At 37.2% G+C, this 20,792-nt stretch overlaps 1 protein-coding gene across 1 annotated transcript in view; it reads right to left on the reverse strand.

Annotated features, from left to right (window-relative positions):
* The window catches only part of DIAPH3 (diaphanous related formin 3), a 245,857-nt gene that overhangs the window by 132,536 nt on the left and 92,529 nt on the right, over positions 1 to 20,792 (reverse strand). Inside the window, exons 18-20 of the mRNA XM_056328634.1 lie at positions 8,280 to 8,312; positions 5,447 to 5,542; positions 4,460 to 4,554 (exon numbers count right to left, since the gene is read on the reverse strand). Of these exons, the coding sequence (XP_056184609.1) occupies positions 4,460 to 4,554; positions 5,447 to 5,542; positions 8,280 to 8,312 (224 nt within the window). The remainder of the gene's footprint in view (positions 1 to 4,459; positions 4,555 to 5,446; positions 5,543 to 8,279; positions 8,313 to 20,792) is intronic.

Raw genomic sequence — 20,792 nt, forward strand, 5'->3', positions numbered from 1 at the left:
AATTAGAAATTTATAACCCACTTATTTATCATCTTGATATACAACATCCATATAACCACCTCTATAATATACTACATTTCCTTAAACTTTACTGAGATTAAAATGTTGTTTGATGGTAAAATAATTTTCACATACAGAAAAACTGCCCACAAAACTTTCAAAAAAGAGAAATAGTCAAGTGCTGTATGAAAGTTTTCAATATTGAGTGTCAGGAAAAAAAAAAACAACCAAAAAACACAAACAAACAAATTAAGAAGCCGCTGATATCAAAGCCAGCTTTATGGTGTTCAGATAAAGTTTTTGAACTACTAGAGATGAAACATATTTTGAATATCAGAGATCAAGTATGAGAAAGAATTTTGACTAAGAAACATTCCAGTAATTAGTCAATGATCATCTGGATTATATGACTTTTGGAGTTTTTACATCTTTCAGAACTAGATTTAATTTCTAACGGGGCAGGGGCAGGAAGAGAGGGAAAAGCAGGGAGTGAGGGAGATGGAGGAGAGGCAGAGAATATATTTTATTTCTTAAGCATAAAAAGAGTAGGATTAAGAATAATTTTCTAACTTCAGAAACTGTGACATTAAGACACACTGAGCAATATTTAAAGCTACACAAAATTGATGAAAGCAATACATTTCTGGAAAGGAGGAGTACCATACTATCTGAGGTATCTTACATAAATAAATAAAAATAGTCATATGCTTGCAAACCTGCGTATGCTTTTGTTCTTCTCAGAATCAAGAAACACAGCACCATATTTTCATAGCGTGGCCATCACCCGTACTTGTGAAGGTTTTTAAAGGCAGAAAGAGTCATATAACTGGATAATTAAATGTATTTAGTAACCTAGGCATATGTGAAGGTAGATATCAATTTTTTGAAGCAAATTACCACTTCCAAAGGAAGATGGGTGTCTTAAATGCTTTTTTGAGTTTAAACTCAGATGGTCCCCTTTTCAAAGTTATTACAGGCTTGTTTTACCCAGAAACAAGAAACTTGGATGAAATCATTTCATAAAAATGACTAGATCCAAATTTGCAAAGTAAATCTGGAGCCTAAGTTCTACTGAATTTTCCATTTGATTTAGGCTTGCAAGTATTCAATCATTTGTCAAAAAAATGCAATCTATACTCTTGAATCATTTATATGCCTTAAAAATCCCCAATACGTGGGACCTGCCATCCTTTTAAGAGTATGCCTTGTTATACCTATGACTGTGCTCATACAGGATACTGTGAGCATTTTTACTTGTATTCTATTACGCTGACTTTCACTCAATCAAAGTAGCTGCTGACATCACTGTCCTCTTGTAGGACATTATTCCTCACCTCACATTTGGCTGTTAAACTTTTCTTACCCTTTTCTTAAGTAAAATCGTTCAGTCCCTTCCAAAAGCAACACAAGACGACTCAAATGCTGTCAAAAATATTTAAGACTCAATTCTGATGCCAAAAACTATATAGAGATGTTACTGGATGCACTGACTTTCAATTTACTCTACTGTTAATACCAATTAAAAGAGCCACAAGGTTATCAGCATAGTGTCAAAGAAGTATTTCTTAATATTGTTAACCATGCCAATTACATAGAGAATAAAATGGGGTTAGGTTGTGTTAGCTGTTTTAAATACACAGGAAATTAGACATTCTTTATCCCAAGTTATATACCATTGAAATGGAAATAATAGTCCACATTAGTAAAAAGGAGGAAAAAGTAGTAAACAATTCTCAATGAAAGTAAAGTTTTTCTTCCTAACTTACTGCAACTGATAGAGTATTTGCCAAATGTTCACATAAAATTATGCCATTAATTAGCTACCTATTAACAGTTTGATGATGTTTTTCCCCGGCGCCTAGATGCAAAAAAAGTATTGCGTTCTTTAATTAGTATGTATAAAAATTATCAAGATGCCATTTTTCCATAATTTTGATATATAATATTTATTTAGTATATACAGGCTGCTTCATGATATTGTTGAGGACCTAATTTCATTAAAAAGCTAAATTTTCACAACTGAAAAACATTGCTGAAGTCAAACAGCATGGGAAAGAGTCTCAGAGCAAGCATGGACTATATGAACTACTATGCCACATAACAACATAGCATATTCCATCTCTCAGCTTTTCATGCTATTTTAGAGAATTTTTACTACTATTCCAAATAAAATAAAATAAAGATACAAATCATACTTCTTCTGAGCATGAAAAAAACCTTGAAAAAGTGATGTAAGTGCAAACTAGAATAAACAAACAGCTTAGAGGTGTAAGTCACTCTGTTCATGCTAATAACCTCAAAGTAATAGTTTCAGTGCCAATATTAACGGCATCTTTGAACAAAATACAGACAATTATATAATGATTATATATACCATCACTGGAGATGACAGCTCATGTTTGTTACTTCAAACATTGTTTAAGAGAAAACATCTCATTCTTCAATGAAGAAAGGAAAGTCAAGTCCAATTAGCTCAACGTTTAAAGATCTTTTAAACTTCCCTCTTGTGGGAAGAACAGCAGCATTCTAAACATTGCATAGCCTCCTCAGCTGGACCTTATTTTGACATTGCAATATGTTGGAAATTTATTTTGCAAGCTAAGCGCACAAATATAAAGTTGCTTCATTTTGACCTCTGAGTACAAATTGCTACATGTTGCAGTACAAGTCATACATATGAATCTCAAAGAGCCGTAGGGTTAGAACTGATTCTGTGCCTCACTATTACCTGTATTTCTTTCTTCACTAATCAACATTCCTGCAAAAAGCATGTTTCTAAAAAATCTAAATTTACCTTTCTTGCATGTTTGAGTAGAGACTAGTATCCATGTCTCTACCTCACTTCCAGGTAAACTGTAGAGACTGACTACCTAAATTCTCTGTAATTGAAAGCTAGGCCACATTACTAGTAGATTGATACTAATTATTTTAAATTGACATTTATAAGCCACAACAGCAATAACTTGATATTCATCACAACATGTAGGAGTCCTGTCCAAAAGACAGACAATCTTAGTCTAAAGGCATAACTTTGAAAATCTAATGGATGCCCACCAAGATGACTGGGGAACACGGCACACAACAGGCAAGGTGAGGAGAAGAGAAGTGGGTTTGTTGAACTGTAAGAAAAGAAGTGTCAGGGGAACTTAATGTGGTGTTCAGGTACCCAACCGGAGGGTACAGAGAAGATGCAGTTAGGTTCCTCTTGTAGATGTGCAACAGAAGGCCAAGGTCACAATGAAAATTCCCATTAGATAAACAAGAAAAAAAAAGTTTTCACCATGAGGGTAGTTCAACACTGGAAAAGGTGTCCATAAAGGCTGCAGAGCCTCCAGCCTTGGAGATATTAAAAATTTAATGGGAAAAGGCCCTGAGCAACCTGGTCTAGTTGACCTGGCTTTAAGCAGGGGCTTGGATCACGTGACCTCCAGACATCCCTTCCAAATTATTTTTTTCCATGGTTCTATAATGAAGTATTTGTATTTAAATTATTTTATGACATTCTTCAACTTAACAACCCTTAAATAACACTGTGCATAGAACAACAAAAGGAACTTTCAGTTTCTTTCATCTCCACACAGAACCATAATGATTTTGTGCTTTGAATAAAATAATACAGAAAGGGAAAACATCATCCAAATCAACCCTAGAGAAGACAAGTGGTCACTGTGGATGCCCTAAGGCAAGATCCTGGATCATAACAACTCTAACAGGACACGGGAAAAAAAATACAAAAAAAAAGCCAACAAAACCAAAACCAAACCAAACCAAACACCAAACCTTTTGCCATCTAGTTTTTAACCAGAAGAACAGATTTGTGCAGATGAGATAGAGGTAGAAACAAATTAAAGAGAAAAATAGCAACTAGGGAAGAAACAGAGTATCATATGCTGTTCAATTATATACCAAACAAAAACCTCAATTTAGATGTGGACAATATGAATGCAGAAAACAGAGAATCTAAATTCACTTCCTTTCATTAAAAAAATAGCGTTACAAATATAAAAATCCCCTACAGTTCACAGGAAAAAAAGCTTCTTGCAGTGATTAGCCAAAAGTTTATGTTAGGAGGTGTGGGGGTCTGCAGCGAATCTGCAGATGAGTTAGTTGACCTTGAAGACTTAGTTGTGTACCTTTAAGACAGCCACAAAAATGTCAAGTATGTAAACAGGATGTGAAAACCCGGAACTTAAAACCGAAGCATACGGATGTAATGGCAACAGCAAGCAAGAAGACGACAGAAAGCCTATCAGCGCCTGCCACCTGGTACTATCTAAGATATATAAGCAATATGTAAAAATAATAAAGGTCCATTTTGTCTGACCCCAGCCAATCAGATAATAGTGGTTTTGAGTCCGTCTCTACTTGCGTCACCACAAGGAGGCTTTTTAACTACAGGTTTCTATTTAATGAGAAGCTTACCCTGAAATATTCAGATTTGAAGTGTCATTTTCCTTACCTGAATCATGGACTCTGACAGCTGTGTTTCGTCTACTTCCAATATCATCATTTTGATTTCCTCATAAGGCACTCGGAAAGAGCCAAGGAAAATTGCTAAAACAAAGATTTAATACATAATGAAGAAAGCAAGATGACAACTCTCTCACAAAACACCAATTAAACAGGCTATAGCATGTACAGGTTAACAAACAGTATGCAAATTAATACAGATAAGAGATAACAATTTAAAATGTATTTTTAATTACTGTTTTACAATTTTGGCCTTCATCCATTTGTTATGCACAACATCCAGCATCACGGAAGACCTCCATAAGCAGCCAGTGACAAGTCTACTTTGCAGGATAATCCCTGCTGTTATGGTATTTTGTGTTGAGGTGACAATTACACTTCTTTCTTCAATGGTCTTGCCAGAGCTTTCTCTTTAAAAAGCACCATTAGCAGCCAAAACCATATAAACAGTTAAAAACCAAAATACTCTTATAAACAGTGTTTATTCATTCACTGTAATACAATCTTTTCTTATTTTATCTCTGCCACAATTTAGGAACCTATTCTTTACAGCACTCCTCTCTGCCAAAACGTTAGCATCATTATTTGCATATTACTGCACATTACTGTGTATTGCCTTCTTTCTATAAAGTATACAAGAGATGGCCAGATATCTTGTAGACATTATTGTCTTTCTTGCCAGGGGCAGGGGACAGGAAGCATTGCTTGATGTATATTTTGAAAATATAAATAGATAAATAGTTGTAAAGCCGTACGCTTGTACTTCAATATATACATAAGAGAATAATCTCAGGGGATAATTAACTCTTTTCTGGGTCTTTTAAAACATGTTTCAGTTGTATTAACTCACATATTTGGGCTTAACACAAATACGCACAAATTCTCACATTTTAAACAAAAAGTGCTAACCAGGCAGTTGGACAAGAAAGAAATTTTTATGGAACATTACTTTGCCATAAAATCAGAAACTACTTACACAGATTCTGTGCAATCTTTGGGTCTAAAACTTTTAATTCTTTGATTCGTTTCTTAACGGATTTCTTTTCTTCCAAATCCTCATCCTCTTTTTTCACTGTCAAAGTAAACATAAATACACTCATTGTTAACCATTAGTATTAACAGAAAACACTAATGAATTCAGAAAAGATATTTGCTATGAAGTGTAGTGAATTTACAAAGAAAAAATGTATCAGAACATACAGACAAAAAAACAAAACACAGGTTTTGCATTTTTTCTTTGCATTCTCAATATTTTTGCTCTTCAGTGAAATTTGTCAGCATGTTAGCCTTCTAGAACAGGATTGGTTTTTGTATATAGAGAGAAACTGAGTGAAGATGCTGACGTTAATTGTACAAATGGCCTAAGGTCATAAAAGACATAGTCAAAATACCATGAAACATATCTCAGTCACCCCGGCCAGGTGAGCATCCTGAACTGGATTTTAATAATAACAAATCTTAAAGAAGATATTTCAGTATGTCTCCACACTGAGCAATAAAGAACCAACCCAAAATTTAAGCATTTTTGTGACCACTTCTGTCTAAATATATGCACCAAAATCATTAAAGACAACTGGCTCATTAAAAATGCTTAAATTTTGGGTTGGTTCTTCATCTAAGAATATAAATGAATATACAACTATTTTCCTTATCTCTTCCAAAAAAAGATGTAATTTTAAATTTATGATGTAATCACCTTATTATAAAATACCACAAAAATGAAGTGATTGTATAAACATACATTAACATGGCTGGAAATTTTAGCTTATTCTTTGTTTTCAGAAAATAATTCATATGAATAGGAATGTATTATGCAAGTTGAATTATTTTCGCATAGTTCACACATTGTCATACAAATTTCACTTAAACTAACAGCATAGGCTTGGTAATGTATTCGTAGGAATCATTGCAATTACTATGCAAACAAACAAGACGACCAAAACCACCCAAATCTTTCCTTAAATCCAATCTGATTGTCCTTTTTATTTTCTTCCTTTTTTCCCTTTTCTTTCTTTCTCCCCAGCATAAATCTGCACTGTCAAACGTTATTCACTCAATGTATTACTATTATCTAATTCTGTATAATATTTCACAAATTAAATTAGTTTCCAAGCTTTTACAGTAAGATTGTTCCAAATTAAGTTATACATCCTTCAAGTTATCTGGGAGTAGAAAATATGTTGTAACAAACATATGCTACTGACTTCAGGAGTTAGATATAGATGAGAAGTATTGTAAAGACGACATAGGATTAAAATTGCTAGCTCACTTGACAAAACTAGATGTAACATGAACTATCAAGAGGATTTCCCTAAACGGAAATTACATCTCTAAATTTTAAGAGAGATCTTTTGAGAGCTATGTCATTCTCAAAAAGTGTTTTTCTAAGCGCAATAAATTTTGCCTAGGATTAGGACACAGACTAAATGACCTCTTGAGGTCTTTGAGCTTTGTTGTTTAGGATAGTACCACAGATAAGAACTTAGACCTCACATAGAGACTGAAGGAACCAGATTCTAGTCCTTTCTGAGTTGGCAGAAACACAAATTTGAATCACCTTCTAAACCAGTTTTAATACTCTACCTTTGCTAGGCAACATAATGCTCCTCTTGAGGACACGTTACTATGCGGAAAAGAACCTAGTATTATGAAAAGTGAAGTTACTGAGCTAACACATAAAGCAGACCTTGGAAGCAGGACTGATAGGCAAGTTCCCAGCAAATAGGTTACAGAGCCACAACCCTCCTCTTTTGCCTTTCTCCTCACCCTACCCACAACAATCAGTTGGCCTTGAATTTCTTTTAGCACAGATTTAACAGAAAGGTTAGCATTTTCGTGTCCCTGGAAAAATGACATTCTGCTCACTATGCACATGAAAGCAAAAGAAGTAGGTTTTAACCACCCACGTGAGAACTCAGTACCCTGTTCAAAAGGAACAGAAAGACATTTGAGCTGCTGGATCAAAAGGAGGTTACCACTAAAGCTTCACTTTTTTCTGGTTATGCTTTAGGAAGAGGCCTTGCTGAACCCAGAAGGGCATGTCAGGGGCTATGGATCTCAGGATCACACAACTGTTTTCTCCTGCAGTTACACACCTTAACTGACCTCTGACATTTCTTAACAGCTACATGCTGAAAACAGTGATTCTTAAAAGCATCACTTTGAGTTGCCTATCTTATGAATGCTAAAAATGCAGATTCCATTTGAAGACCTGGACATCTCTGTAGCACAGACTCCATGTGTCTTACTCATCTGAATCATAATGAAAATACAGTAATATTTTACAGCTATCTTGGAACTCTGCAAATCATCATTTTACAGGAAACAAAACAATTTCCTTAATAGTCACAACCAAAAAGAGTTAAATTATCTGAATATATTCATTTACTTAAACTTGCCCTGACAGCCTTGAACTGGATACTAACAGGGGTGAAGTAGAAAAAAATACAAATATGTTTGCTTTTCCAGCACTAGAAAGCAATGTTTATTTATTACAAGTCTTCTAACAGAGATAATACACAGATATACAAACATAAAAAAAGAAAAAAATAGCAAATCATGCACTATTTTAACTCCCAACTTTCAAATCAAGGGAAAAAAAAAAAAAAAAAAGCTGCAGATGAACTAGCTAATTCCCTCTGGAATTTTCATTGAGGATGGGGTTACACACAATGTTACAGCAATACTTAAGACATCACAATCCTGAAGAAAAATGTATAAGCACAGAACATATATACTTCAGGCAGTCGTGCAGGGATTGTATGCAGAGTGATAAAACTGCACAACAAACTAAATTACTGCAAACTTACGTGATACTTCTTCAGGAGAATTCAGGTCACATCCTTATGTAGTTGGCAGCAATAAGAAGTAGAGCATATATATTATTTGTCTTCCCTATCGGAAAAGTTGCACTTTCCAACGAAAACTGTGATACCTCCTAGTGCCTCTAGAAATTTTTACTTCATTAGCTTATTAACTTAGAAGGGGGGTGGGGGACAGGGGGATGGACATGACAACAACAACCAAAAAAACACAAAGAAAAGAGAAAACTGTTTTCTATTACCAACAAGAAAAAAAGGGGAAGTAGTGCACTGGGGTGAAAAAAAGCAAACAAATTAATACAAAGATCTGAACAGGGGAAGTAAATATCTAGACTAACTGGAAATCAAAGAAAATAAGGAATTAGATTTTTATCTGGGGAGGGCACTGGAGCAGGGAGGAAAATATACAGAAGATAGAAAATGTGAAACATCTGCTTACACTGGAAAAAGAGAAAGCAGCCTAGTGAAAGTGGGCAGCTGTTGCAGAAAAGAGGTGACTACTGAGGGAAATAGATGTAAGATGATGTTGTACTAACAAGAGAAGAATTAAACCAAGGCATCTCAAAAATGCACAAACAGTTCGCACGGCACCAGAAGTTGGACCATCATAATAAACCATTAACTTTCTCAAAATTACATCTTATTTCAGGCATTATACAACTAAAAAGGAATGTTACGTATCAAGAATGACACATCCTTTCAAGTTCTGCCTATATGCCACATCTATTGCACTGGGGGGCATACACATGGCCCCAGCATCTGAAGCAGATAATTTTTAGTCAGTAGTGCCTCACCTTGTGCTCCAACTGCTCTGCCCTCTCAGGCTGGGAAACAAAGCGTTAGAGCACTTTGAAACACATAGAATTAATCTCCCATCATTCACAGTTCCTCTTATCTCCATGATGCCACATCCATATGGACATGACTCCAAAATTAACAGATGTGGTTGTCAGTGCACAGATGGACAAATACCTCAAAAAGAAGTTTCAGCTACTGGAAAGATTGCTTTTATTGTCTCATCAAACGTGTCCATACACATATTCAACTGTAGTCAACTACTTCCATCTGTGGCGACGACCTGACTGAAATTAAGAGTCCTGAAGGAAGTGGTGACAGGACTGTTTTACAAATACGACATCACAGTTGGAAGCCTACAGAATAGCATTTCATAAAAATATGGATTGAAACCTATGTAGCTACTCTGCAGATCTCTGAAACAATTACATTCTTGGTAGGTGCCACTGAAATAATCTACATTCATGAATTGCTATACACATTCCCATTTCTGCCACAGGTCTTGATGTACTTGATATAACCTGCTACCCATTACCTTTGTTGTAAGAAAAATCATGTCTGTGCATCTGTATGCAAAGAAAAACAAATCTTCTAAAATACATTATCATACTAAATAAAAACAGAACACCCTTGAAATACAGGCTTCAAAAGGAACTTGAAGGTGTAAATTTTTGTTTTAAAAAGCCTGAATTCCTAGTTCAGATGAAACTTGAAAACTGCATCACACAGAAATCTAAAGAACACCCAGTAAAGTTATTGTATCACTTTGTAACAGAGTGTATAGAAAATTATACAAGACCTTGCACCTCTCCTACCCTCTTAGCTAAGACAATAGTCATCTTGCAGCCTGTCTTCACTGAAAAATGAAAGAGCAAGGCTGGGGTCACGGGTTCAAAGGATATACCTGTACCTAATCTTGTTATGAAAGCAGATGCCTACCTCCTTTCTTTAGAAGTAAATGATAGCTTGTACCCCATAATGTAGGATATTCAAGTGAAAGACATGCATTCTTTATCCCCAGAAAGTTATCTGGAATCAAAGAGATCTTTAACAGCAAATGAGGTGGTAGCCAAATAGAAAATGCTGAAAAAGTTCTTAATTGTTCAGAGCAAAAATGTGGAATAATTTCCTATAAATCACAGAACTACTGAGGTTGGAAGGGACCTCTGGAGGTCACCTGGCAGGTGCCCAGGACTGTGTTAAGGCAGCTTTTTAATATCTCCAAGGATGGAAGGGGAATCCACAACCTCTGCAGGCAACCTGTGCCAGTGCTCAGTCACCATGACAGTAAAAAAATGTGTTTTGTCATGTTCAGGAGGAACCTCCTGTGTTCCAGTTTCTGCCCACTGCCTCTTGTCTGTCCTAGGCACCACTGAAAAGTGCCTGGCTCCATCTTCTTTGCATCTTTCCTTCAGGTATTTATATAAATTGGTAAGATCCTCCTGAACCTTCTCTTCTCCATGTTAAACAGTCCCAACTCTCTCAGCCTTTCCTTGTAGGAGGTACGCTCCAGTCCCTTCATCATCTTTGTAACCCTTTGTTGGACCTTCCCCAGGATGTCCATGTCTCTCTCTTACTGGGGAGCCTCAAGCTGGATGCAGTGCTGCAGGTGTCGCCTCACCACTGTTGAAATCAGAGGTCTGACAAGGAATACATGGGGTTTTGCTCCACAACTACCATTCAGCAATATGACATGCAACAAAGCAACAAAAAGTTTAGCCTCCGAAAAAGGACACCGGCAAGCCTATTTCCTAGACTGATACTACACAGGTGCAATCAATCAACTCCACTTGCAAATTCCATACTGAGTTGCAGGGTTCACCAGCAGTTATTTGTGACAATCTGCTTCAAAACAGCAAAGAAATTCTAAACTAGATCCAAATCATTCTACAATGTTGTTGAAAACACCTGTTGGTTTTTTTTTAATAAAAACAAGCATAAATGAGGACACTGGGCACAGCCCACATCAGTAGGAAGAATGCCTGAATGCTGAGAGGCCAGGAAGCTGGTCAATGCTCTTTCCAAACAGAGCAGCCTAAGGTTGTAGCAACACAAATGTTAGCCTCGGGGACTGTTCGTTGCCCCTAATAATCCAACCCAGCCCTTTAATGGGGTACGGACTATGTTTCAAATACTATGAAAAAGCTTTCACACTTCATCTTATTTTACATCTACATATATCCAAAACTTGAAAAATCAGTATGAAGAAGCTATTAACTATGATAGGAATATAAATAATGTTTCACAGTTTTAACTGTCAGCTTTGAAAATAAAAATGTTTCCATTACTTTACATTAAGTTTCATTGCAAACTCCTAGAAAGTATGGGTACTTGCTATTCTTCATGCTCACTAAAACACTTACGTGGAAAACATAATGGAAGGTTGCCAATGTATCCTAAGTTGCTGTTTATTCAGGCCTCTCCTTTTTGACAATTTCTGTTCATTGGTAACTCCTATCTTTGGAATGGTAGTTGCTGCAACAGTGAGTATTTCCCAAGTTTTCTGAGCAGTTTGTAAGAGATTGTCACTTCTTACCTCCCTCAAACGTGTTCAGTCATGCACACGTGCACTGTTGCTCCTATATTGAAAATGGTACTGTTGAATTGGCACAATTCATGTATACAGCATAATCACTCAGTCATGCGTTATGATAACTCAAATTCATGCGTCATGGTAACTCATTCAAAATGGAAGATTTTACCACAACATTTCTCCAGGTTACATAGGAACTGGCATCACTGATAACAGCAAAGGTACAAATGTAATCAGGCATTTTATCTCCAACAGACTAATGCAAGGTAATTCAGAAGAATATGCCTCTATATTCAGTTATTAAATACATTCAATGACTGACTTTATAGATACTTTCACACAAAGCTTCTCTACAAATCAGCCTATTTTTTAAGTATTTCATCTTACCACAAAATACCCATCCCATTAAACTTGTAGGATTACATAATCTGCATAAAAAAAACCAACTGAAGCATATATAATGTAAATATAATCATTCCCCAACTCTCAAAAATAAGCGTAATATACTGATAATTTTTCTTAATAGCACTGTAAAAAAAACCAAAAAATCTGGAACATCTTTTCAGATAGTTTTAGCACATAGCACCTCTTATATTATTTAATAAAGTCTTTAATTTTCTGTATGTACATCACATTACATGCACAAAAATAAGTACTTCAGTTTACAGTCTTTACAATTGCCAGCACATGCAACTTGCCCATTAAAATACTGTACAATCATGACATGAATAGGCAGTCCAAGATTTAAAAAAAGCAACAGGTAATTAAGATGTATATATAAGTTTCTTCTTTGAAGGAAGACAGCAATAACAGGCATAGGCTGACCAATCACACAACAGGAACTAGCATGTGAATAAGCACACAGATTTGTGTTAGTAGTGCCTCCACACCTTTCGTCTTCTTTTATAACCATGAACACACACTTTTCGGAAATTAGCCAAGTAGCTAAACTAAATCGCCAAGCTTTCTAAAGCAGTGTCATGGTTTAACCCTGGCTGGTAACTAAGTACCACACAGCCACCTGCTCACTCCCCTTTCACCCAGAGGGATGGGGAGGAAAGTTGGAAAGGAATGTAAAACTCGGGGGTTGAGATAAGAACAGTTTACCAATTGCAATAAAACCAAAACAATAATAATAATAATAATAACAATAGCAGTTATAATGAAAAGGAGGGAGACAGGGAGAGGAATGAAATCAAAAGGGAAGGGAGGAAAGAAAAAAAATTAGTGATGCACTATAGAACTGCTCACCAACCACTGACTGATGCCCAGCCATTCCCAGAGCAATAATCAGCAGCCCCAGCCAGCCCCCCCACCAATTTATACATTGAATGTGACGGCCCATGGTATGTAATACCCCTTTGGCTAGTTTGCCTCAGCTGTCCTGGCTGTGTCTCCTCCCAGTTCCTCGGGCCCCTCCAGCCCTCCTGCCGGCAAGGTCTGAGAAACCAAAAAGTCCCCGACCACAGGATTCCCACACCAAATCTAAAACACGGCACTGCACTAGCTATTATGAAGAAAATGAACTCTATTCACCTGAAACCAGGACAAGCAGAAATACCATCTTCATTTTATTTTGAAAACATGTTATCATACTGACTAAACAGTTTCTAAATAACGTTAGTTCATTCACAAAAAAAAAAAAAGACATTAAGCTCTCATGTTTTTTAATGGCAGCTGATAAAATTCTGAAGGAAAAAAATCAGCTCTCAAATCCTATTTCTTAAGAAGTAACTATCTAAAACCCTCTCACAAATACAGCATATACAAATCAGAAGAATGTTTTTTAGTTACAATCTGAACACCTGCTTGGCTCCCTACTAGAACCGAAAGTTTCAAGTTAAGACTGATAGAACTCCTGGAAGGATTGAAAACTTCACTAACTTTCCTGGGAGGGGAAAGGAAAAAGGGGGGAAGGGGTTTATTTGAAATTTCTACTACAACGGAGATTGCTGAACAGGGAAAAGCAAAACAATACTGGTGTTCCCAGCAGTTAAGTTAAGAGTCTAGCTCCTGTAAACACATAATAATTATGTTGTTTTCAGACCTCCCCATTTTAAGATATATTCCTACCATCAAGACCTAGCTGCTTCGGCCTTACAAGGCTGATCCGTCACTTAACAGAAGTTACCAAAAGCAGAATAACAAGACCCAAGTGCAGTTACACCTGAGGTAAGGACAGTTGATTCAAGAAGCACCATAATCTTATTATATACACTGTGAAATGGAATGACAACTGTTCAGCTCCACTTTTTTGGGTCCGATATCTGAAAGGAGATAGAGAATCACACAAAACTATTGGACAAGGAGCCAGCATGGGTCAGATTAAGTGGGACAAGGCAACATAATGAGCAAGATCCAGTTAAAAAAGCAGTTAGAATCATAACTACACTGCTTGCCTCCAGAATACTCTTCATAAGAGCAGCTATGCTCTTGGATCAAAAGTCAACCTCTTCCAGGGATCAATAAGATGCACAGGAAAAAGTACAAGCACAAGTCAAGCATACACTTCTTTGCAAGTCTCCATGTACTTGCCTTTCAGAGGCTGTCCAATTCCAGAGCAAAATCTTTTCATGTAATAATCCTCAACAGATTGTTCTTCCATGCATTTGTGTAATTGTTTTTAAGACCTAGTAAATTTTAAACACTGATGAAGTCCTCCAGCACAGCATTCCCATTCTTAATTATGCATTGTACAAAGAAAGATTTATTTTACTTCTTTTGATAATCCTGATCAGTTTTGCTGTACCTCTACTATACCTCTTATTAACAAGAGGAAACAAACCTACACAAAGTATGCAAGATGTGGGCACAGCTTGAACTTGTACAGTGACACTTACTTATTATTATTTTGTTTTTCTTTCCTAACAGTTTCCAAAATCCTATTTGCTTTCAACCATTACTGAGACTGAGAAGATTTTGCCAGTGTATCAGTAATTTATTAAATTGTTAACTAATTCTATTAGTGATTATCTACAATATACCTACCGTGGATATCAACTTTGCTAACTGTCAATCCTCAAACTCCAGAAACTTTTTTAAAAACTGTCATCACATTTTTCACTTTGTTTCCTTTCCTCTGATGCTGGCATAAGTTCAAATAACAGTTTATACAGCACAGGTCATATCTCAGCTTTTCATCCTTCAGTACCCATAGAAGCTGGGGTGAATACCAGCTGGTCTTAGCAATCTGTTACTGTCCACTTTATCGACCTACCCTAAAACTTCCTCTATTGACCATGCAGGTTGTGATTCAACCTCCAACACAGTGTTCCTGCCAAAGACCAGTTTGGAGGCAACATAACTGTTGAACAAACAGAAATCATTCTAAGCTTCAGCATTTGTAAGTAAGAAGAGGGGTGTTACTCAAACTTACTTTTTTTTTCTTTGAAGACAGATAAGCAGCAGTAAATCATACTTTTGCACTGCACTTTTATTAAGTCTTTAGCCATGTTCAAAATTCACTAGTATGAAAATTTTAACACCCTAGCTCTAACTCCGTAAAGCAGTAAAAATTAGAACAGCATTTGAAACCAGTATACTGAAGTATGTTAAATACAAGCTCAAGTAAAATGTGAATGAGAGACACTCCAATATGTGGCTTCTGTTGCTTATAGATATTACGTGGTATATTAAATATCATTAATATGCTGCAGTATTTGTATTTCCCTAACTATGCTGCTGTTGTTTACAAGTAAGACTACTAGTTAAACAGTTATGATTTTTTAAATCTCCTAATGAACAATTCATTATTTGCTTGATACCAAAACTCTTTCAGCTTCACGAAATAGCTTTTAAAAGTTGGACAATTACTTGTTCCTAGACCAAAGTCCAAGGTACAAACTAATTTTAGATCTTACTGTGCAATTTTTCAAACTGTTAGTATTTATCATTATTTATTCACAAGAATAAGTAAAAATATCTTTTATCCCATTTATACCTTAGTTCACTACACTGTCAAAAGTGATTTACTACAATCTTTACTTTCAATTTAAAACATGTTTTTCAGCCCTTGAGTTTCAAAGACCAAAAGTCAGCACTGAACATAAAGCAATTCAACTTTTTTGCCTTCAGTTTCTCATACAAGCACCACTTTCATTCAAGTTAGGCTTTTAATTCAAAAGCACACACTTAAAGGTTGACTTAATGACTACAGTTCCCTTTAAGCAGACCTTAGGAACTTACAGACTGAAATATAAGCTTAAATTCTTAAAAACAAAGAAGCTGCTAAGAAGTAGAGCGTGTCTTTCAAACATCCCTATTATTACCCATTTCGCTTAACACTCCAATAGAAAACTGGCTGTAAGAAATAATTTCACAAGAGAGAAGTGGCATGGTCCTGTCCAAAACCAGGACAGAAAGCAAGAGCACACTCATAGAGTCATTGGACAAACTTAAATCCCAAGTTACTTGCACATTATTACTTTATCCTTGTCATTATTACTTTATCACTGCGTGATTGACAAGATCCCCAAGGTAATTTTCTCCAGTCAAGCAGGATTTTAAAAACAGAATTTCTATAACACTTCCTGTGACCAGAAAACAATGTCCCATACCAAAAAAAGATATATAGTGCAATATATTTTAACACTTTATTTCCTCCTCCTGAGTTCTGCAGAAGTCTTCTCTATTCTTCTTGACTGTCTTGTTAGAATAATTATCTTATCATGGTCTCTTTTGCTTATTCACCTCAAAGTCAGTGTGAAGTTTTCCATTATAAAAATTCCAAGACAGACAACAATTCAAGTGCCTAAAGTCTACAATTTTGCAAGTTTTGATCTGTGGACCACACAAAACAGAATGTAAAGGAAGGGGAAAAACAAACAAAAAAAGGTTCCCAAATCTCAACTTTGTAGAACACAGAGTATGGCAACAAAAGAGTAAGCAACTAAAGAGTTAGCGGAATCTTCCTGCATTTCCTGTTTAAAGCTTCCCCCCCCCCCCTAAAATTTGAAATTCTGAAGTAAATTTAAAATATTAAAATATTACAGTAGTCTGCAAAATCATTACTGAAAAAATCTTAATCATTCACTACATTGATTTAAATAGCAAGAAAAGTTATAATTGTGCAAAGGAAAGACAAGTCAGAATACTTTTCCAAATTAAAAAATTAAAAAAAAGAATGCCTTCAGATGTAAATAATGACAACATGCAATGACCATTGATTCCATTACTTCCAAATTACCTAATTGCCCTCAGAGGTTTAGACAGAGCTTGTCTGATATAGTTCTGTTATTGAACATACTGCATGCTTTCCAGTTAAGACATAATATGTACATTTTTACATCCATAAATGTTAACAACTTCCTTTTTTAATCTTGGTTTTATGCAGCATATAGAGGAAATTAATGAATTAACTTTTTTGTACTACTGCCGGTCTTTAAAGTCATATGCTATACCAACCTAAAAGATGAAAATATTTTGGAGGATTACAGCTCCAGAGTGAGTTTTAGCAAGGTACTCAAGAAGTTCACTATAAATTTACAGTTGAAATACCTTTTTATAAATATGGAATACAATTATTTTTCAGATAGCAATCTCTGACAAAGCTGAAAGCATTTTTTGTGAGATGTAGTAGTTTGCTAGCAAAGAGCTTATTTTATAACAGACATGAAACACTCTACTTAGTGTATCTCAATTAAAAAGTCCTTTGGTTAAAATACACAAAGGCACATTTCACATTGAGAAAGACATACTGTTTTCCTATCTAAGCCACGTTAAACAGATCTCACTTCAAACCCAAATACTTGGACCATCATTAGGAAAAAAATGCTACCTTAACCACAGATTTCTTTGTTCTAAATTACTCTTTGACTTGTGTAAATTTCCCCACCCATTTAATTAAAAGTAAGTATTTACACCAAATGTGTGTCTATGTGTAAGAAAAAAGATTTCTGAGCATTACTTTGTACTAAGAAAACTACACAAATCACCAAATGAAACACTGAGGCAGCTTCACCCTCCTGGGGGATTTCAGCGACTCTGACATCTGCTGGTAAAGTAGCATGGTGAGCTGTAGGCAATCCAAGAGACTCCTGGACTGCATTGAGGATAACATCTTAAGCCAGGTAACAGACAGCCCTAGTACAGGGGATGCAATACTGGACCTGCTGGTCACCAACACAAGTGAGCCACTTGGCTACATCAAGATTGGAGGCAGCCCGGGTTGCAGTGATCACACACTGGTGGAGTTCACAGTCCTGAGGGATATGGTTCAAGTGAAGAGTAAAGTCAGCATCCTGAAATTTAGGAAAGGAAACTTCTGGCTCTTTAAGGACTTAGTCAATAGGACCCTCTGGAACACTGCCCTCAGGGACAAGACTGCAGAACATAGCTGGCAGATCTTTAAGAACACTTTCCACAAGACTGCAACAGCTCTCAATCGCCAGATGTAAGAAAGGGAAAGGCGGTAAGATGCTGGCATGGCTAAGTCAAGACCTGATGGTCAAACTAAAGGGTAAGAAGGAAACGCACAGGCAGTGGAAGCAGGGACAGGTGTCCTGGGAAGAGCATAGGGACACTGCCCAGTTGTGTACACTGAGACAGGAAGGACAAGGTGCCGATGGAGGTGAAATTGGCAAGGACGCAAAGAATGGTAAGAAGGGCTTCTACAGGTATGTCAGCCAAAAAAAATGAAGGTGAAAGAAAGTGTGCCCTCACTGGTGAACGTAACTGGCAAGCTAGTAACAACGAACGAGGAGAGGGCTGAGAGTCCACAAGTTTTCTGCCTCAGTCATCACTAGCAACCTCTCCTCCCACACACCTTTCAAGTGGACGGACGTCAAGGCAGGGACTAGGGGTGCAATGTCCCTTCCAGTGTAAGAGAAGATCAAGTTCATGACCATCTGAGGTACCTGAACATACGTAATTCTGTGGAACCTGATAAGATGCATTCAAGTCCTGAGGGAACTGACTGTAGTTGCCAAGCCACTCTCCATCATATCTGAAAAGTCACAGCAGTCAGGTGAAGTCCCTGGTGACTGGAAAAAGGGAAACACGGCACCCATTTTTAAAAAGGTTAGAAAGAAGGTCCCTGTCAGCCTCACCTCTATGTCATCTACCTGGACTTCTGTAAGGCTTTTGACACAGTCCCCCACAAAATCCTTCTCCCTAAATTAGATACATATGAATTTGATGGGTGGACTATTTGGTGGATAAGGAACTGGTTGGATGGTTCCACCCAGAGGTTAGTGGTCAGCAGCTCAATATCTGGATGGAGATCAGCGATGAGTGGGATCCTGCAGCAGTCTGTATTGGAACCAGCACTATTTAACATCTTCATCAATGACACAGACTGTGTGATCAAGTGCATCCTCAACAAGTTTGCAGATTACACCAAGCTGAGTGGCATGGTTGACATTGCTGAGGGGATGTGATCCAGAGGGACATCGATAAGCTTGAGAACTGGGCCCATGTGAACCTCAAAGTTCAACAAGGCCGAGTGCAAGGTCCTGAACCTGGGTCAGGGCAACCCCCAGTATCAATACAGGCTAGGGATGAAGGGGTTGAGAACAGCACTGCAGAAAAGGACTTGGGGGGTACTGGTGGATAAAAACCTGCATATGAGTCAACAATGTGCCCTCACAGCCCAGAAAGCCATCTGTATCTCCTGCTGCATCAAAAAAAGTGTGGCCAACAGGTCAAGGGAGGACATTCTGTCCCTCTAATCTGCTCTGCTGAGACACCACCTCGAGTACTACATCTAGCTCTGGAGTTGTCAGCCCAGGAAAGACATGAACCTGTTTGATCATTTTTGTGGCCTGCCTCTGGACCTGCTCGAAGGGATGGAACACCTCTTCCACAAGGACATGCTCAGAGGTTTGGGTTTGTTTCACCTCGAGAAGGCTCCAGGGAGACCTTATTGCAGGCTTTCAATACTTAAGAAAGATGAGGACAGACTTTTTAGTAGGGTCTTTTGTGATAGGACAAGGGGTAATGTTTTTAAACCAAAAGAGGGGAGATTAAGACTAGATATAAGAAATATTTTTTTTTTTTTTAATGTGAGGGTGCTGAAACACTGCAACAGGTCACCCGGAGAGGTGGTAGGTATTCCATCCCTGGCAACATTCAAGGTCAGGCTGGATAGGGCTCTGAGCACCCTGATCTAATTGAAGATGTCCCCTGCTCATTGCAGGGGAGCTGGACTAGATGACGTTTAAAGGCCCCTTCTAACCCAAACTGTTCTACAATTCTATGATTCCACAAATCACAATATGCAGACATAGTACAGCGTTGCCGCTAATAGATGGGAAGTCCATCCCTCCCCTCACACACCCAGCTTTTCTCTTGGCTGTATGCTCCTATATTTTCTGAAAAGCTCGCACAATAATCAGGCTGCTTCAAAAACGTCTTCAACTCACTAACAGGACAGAAAAATTATCAAGCAAAAAACAAAATAGTGGGTAGTTTTCTACCAAAGTAGCAAGTGTGCACAGCTTGTGGAGTAATCTAACCGGCACCAGAGCAGGGCAGACCATGTAATCAGGAGCAGAGCAGAAAGCGTAACTCAGGTCTCTTCCCTCAGCATGAGTGAACTGACGCATCTGCTCAGTTGCTCACAAAGCACTATCCCATGATCCCAGTTGAGCAGAAGCTGGCACTGCACCTCAAAGAGGCTGTTCCACCCTTTCTCCCGACACTTTATACTGACGAGCGTACTTCTACCTGTATAGTGAATGCCAGAAGCCAGTTTTCAGTTGTGCCACTTCCCTGCTCAGCTCACTGCATAGCCACGTAAACACTCATGTCAAACAAGAAAAGAGAATTGGATGGACACACACCCCCATCTAGCAGCACCAGATTTACTTGTAACTGAAATAAGGCACAAAAAAATCACTAAACTGACTACCATATTAAATTATAAACAAATGTTACATATTTTCAATTAAACATTTGTTTTGACTTCAGGGTTGTTTCTCTCATAACAGTACACTGTAACAACTTAATAACATAAACATTTTTCATTATTGATGTGATCTTTGTTACTGTAGGACGTAAAGTTAACAAGTACCATCTATATGTACAGCTAAATTGAACATGCTTCTGACAGAAGAAAGATTCCATTAAAATCTCATCTCCTTCCCTTAAACTATGGTTTTAATACCACTTCATAAATCCATGCAGTGTTTTAAAGTCTTACCAGCAACTCAGCTCTCAAAATCAGCATTTTACCA

The sequence above is a fragment of the Falco biarmicus genome, chromosome 2, assembly GCF_023638135.1.
Source record: "Falco biarmicus isolate bFalBia1 chromosome 2, bFalBia1.pri, whole genome shotgun sequence".
Classification (NCBI taxonomy): Eukaryota; Metazoa; Chordata; class Aves; order Falconiformes; family Falconidae; genus Falco; species Falco biarmicus.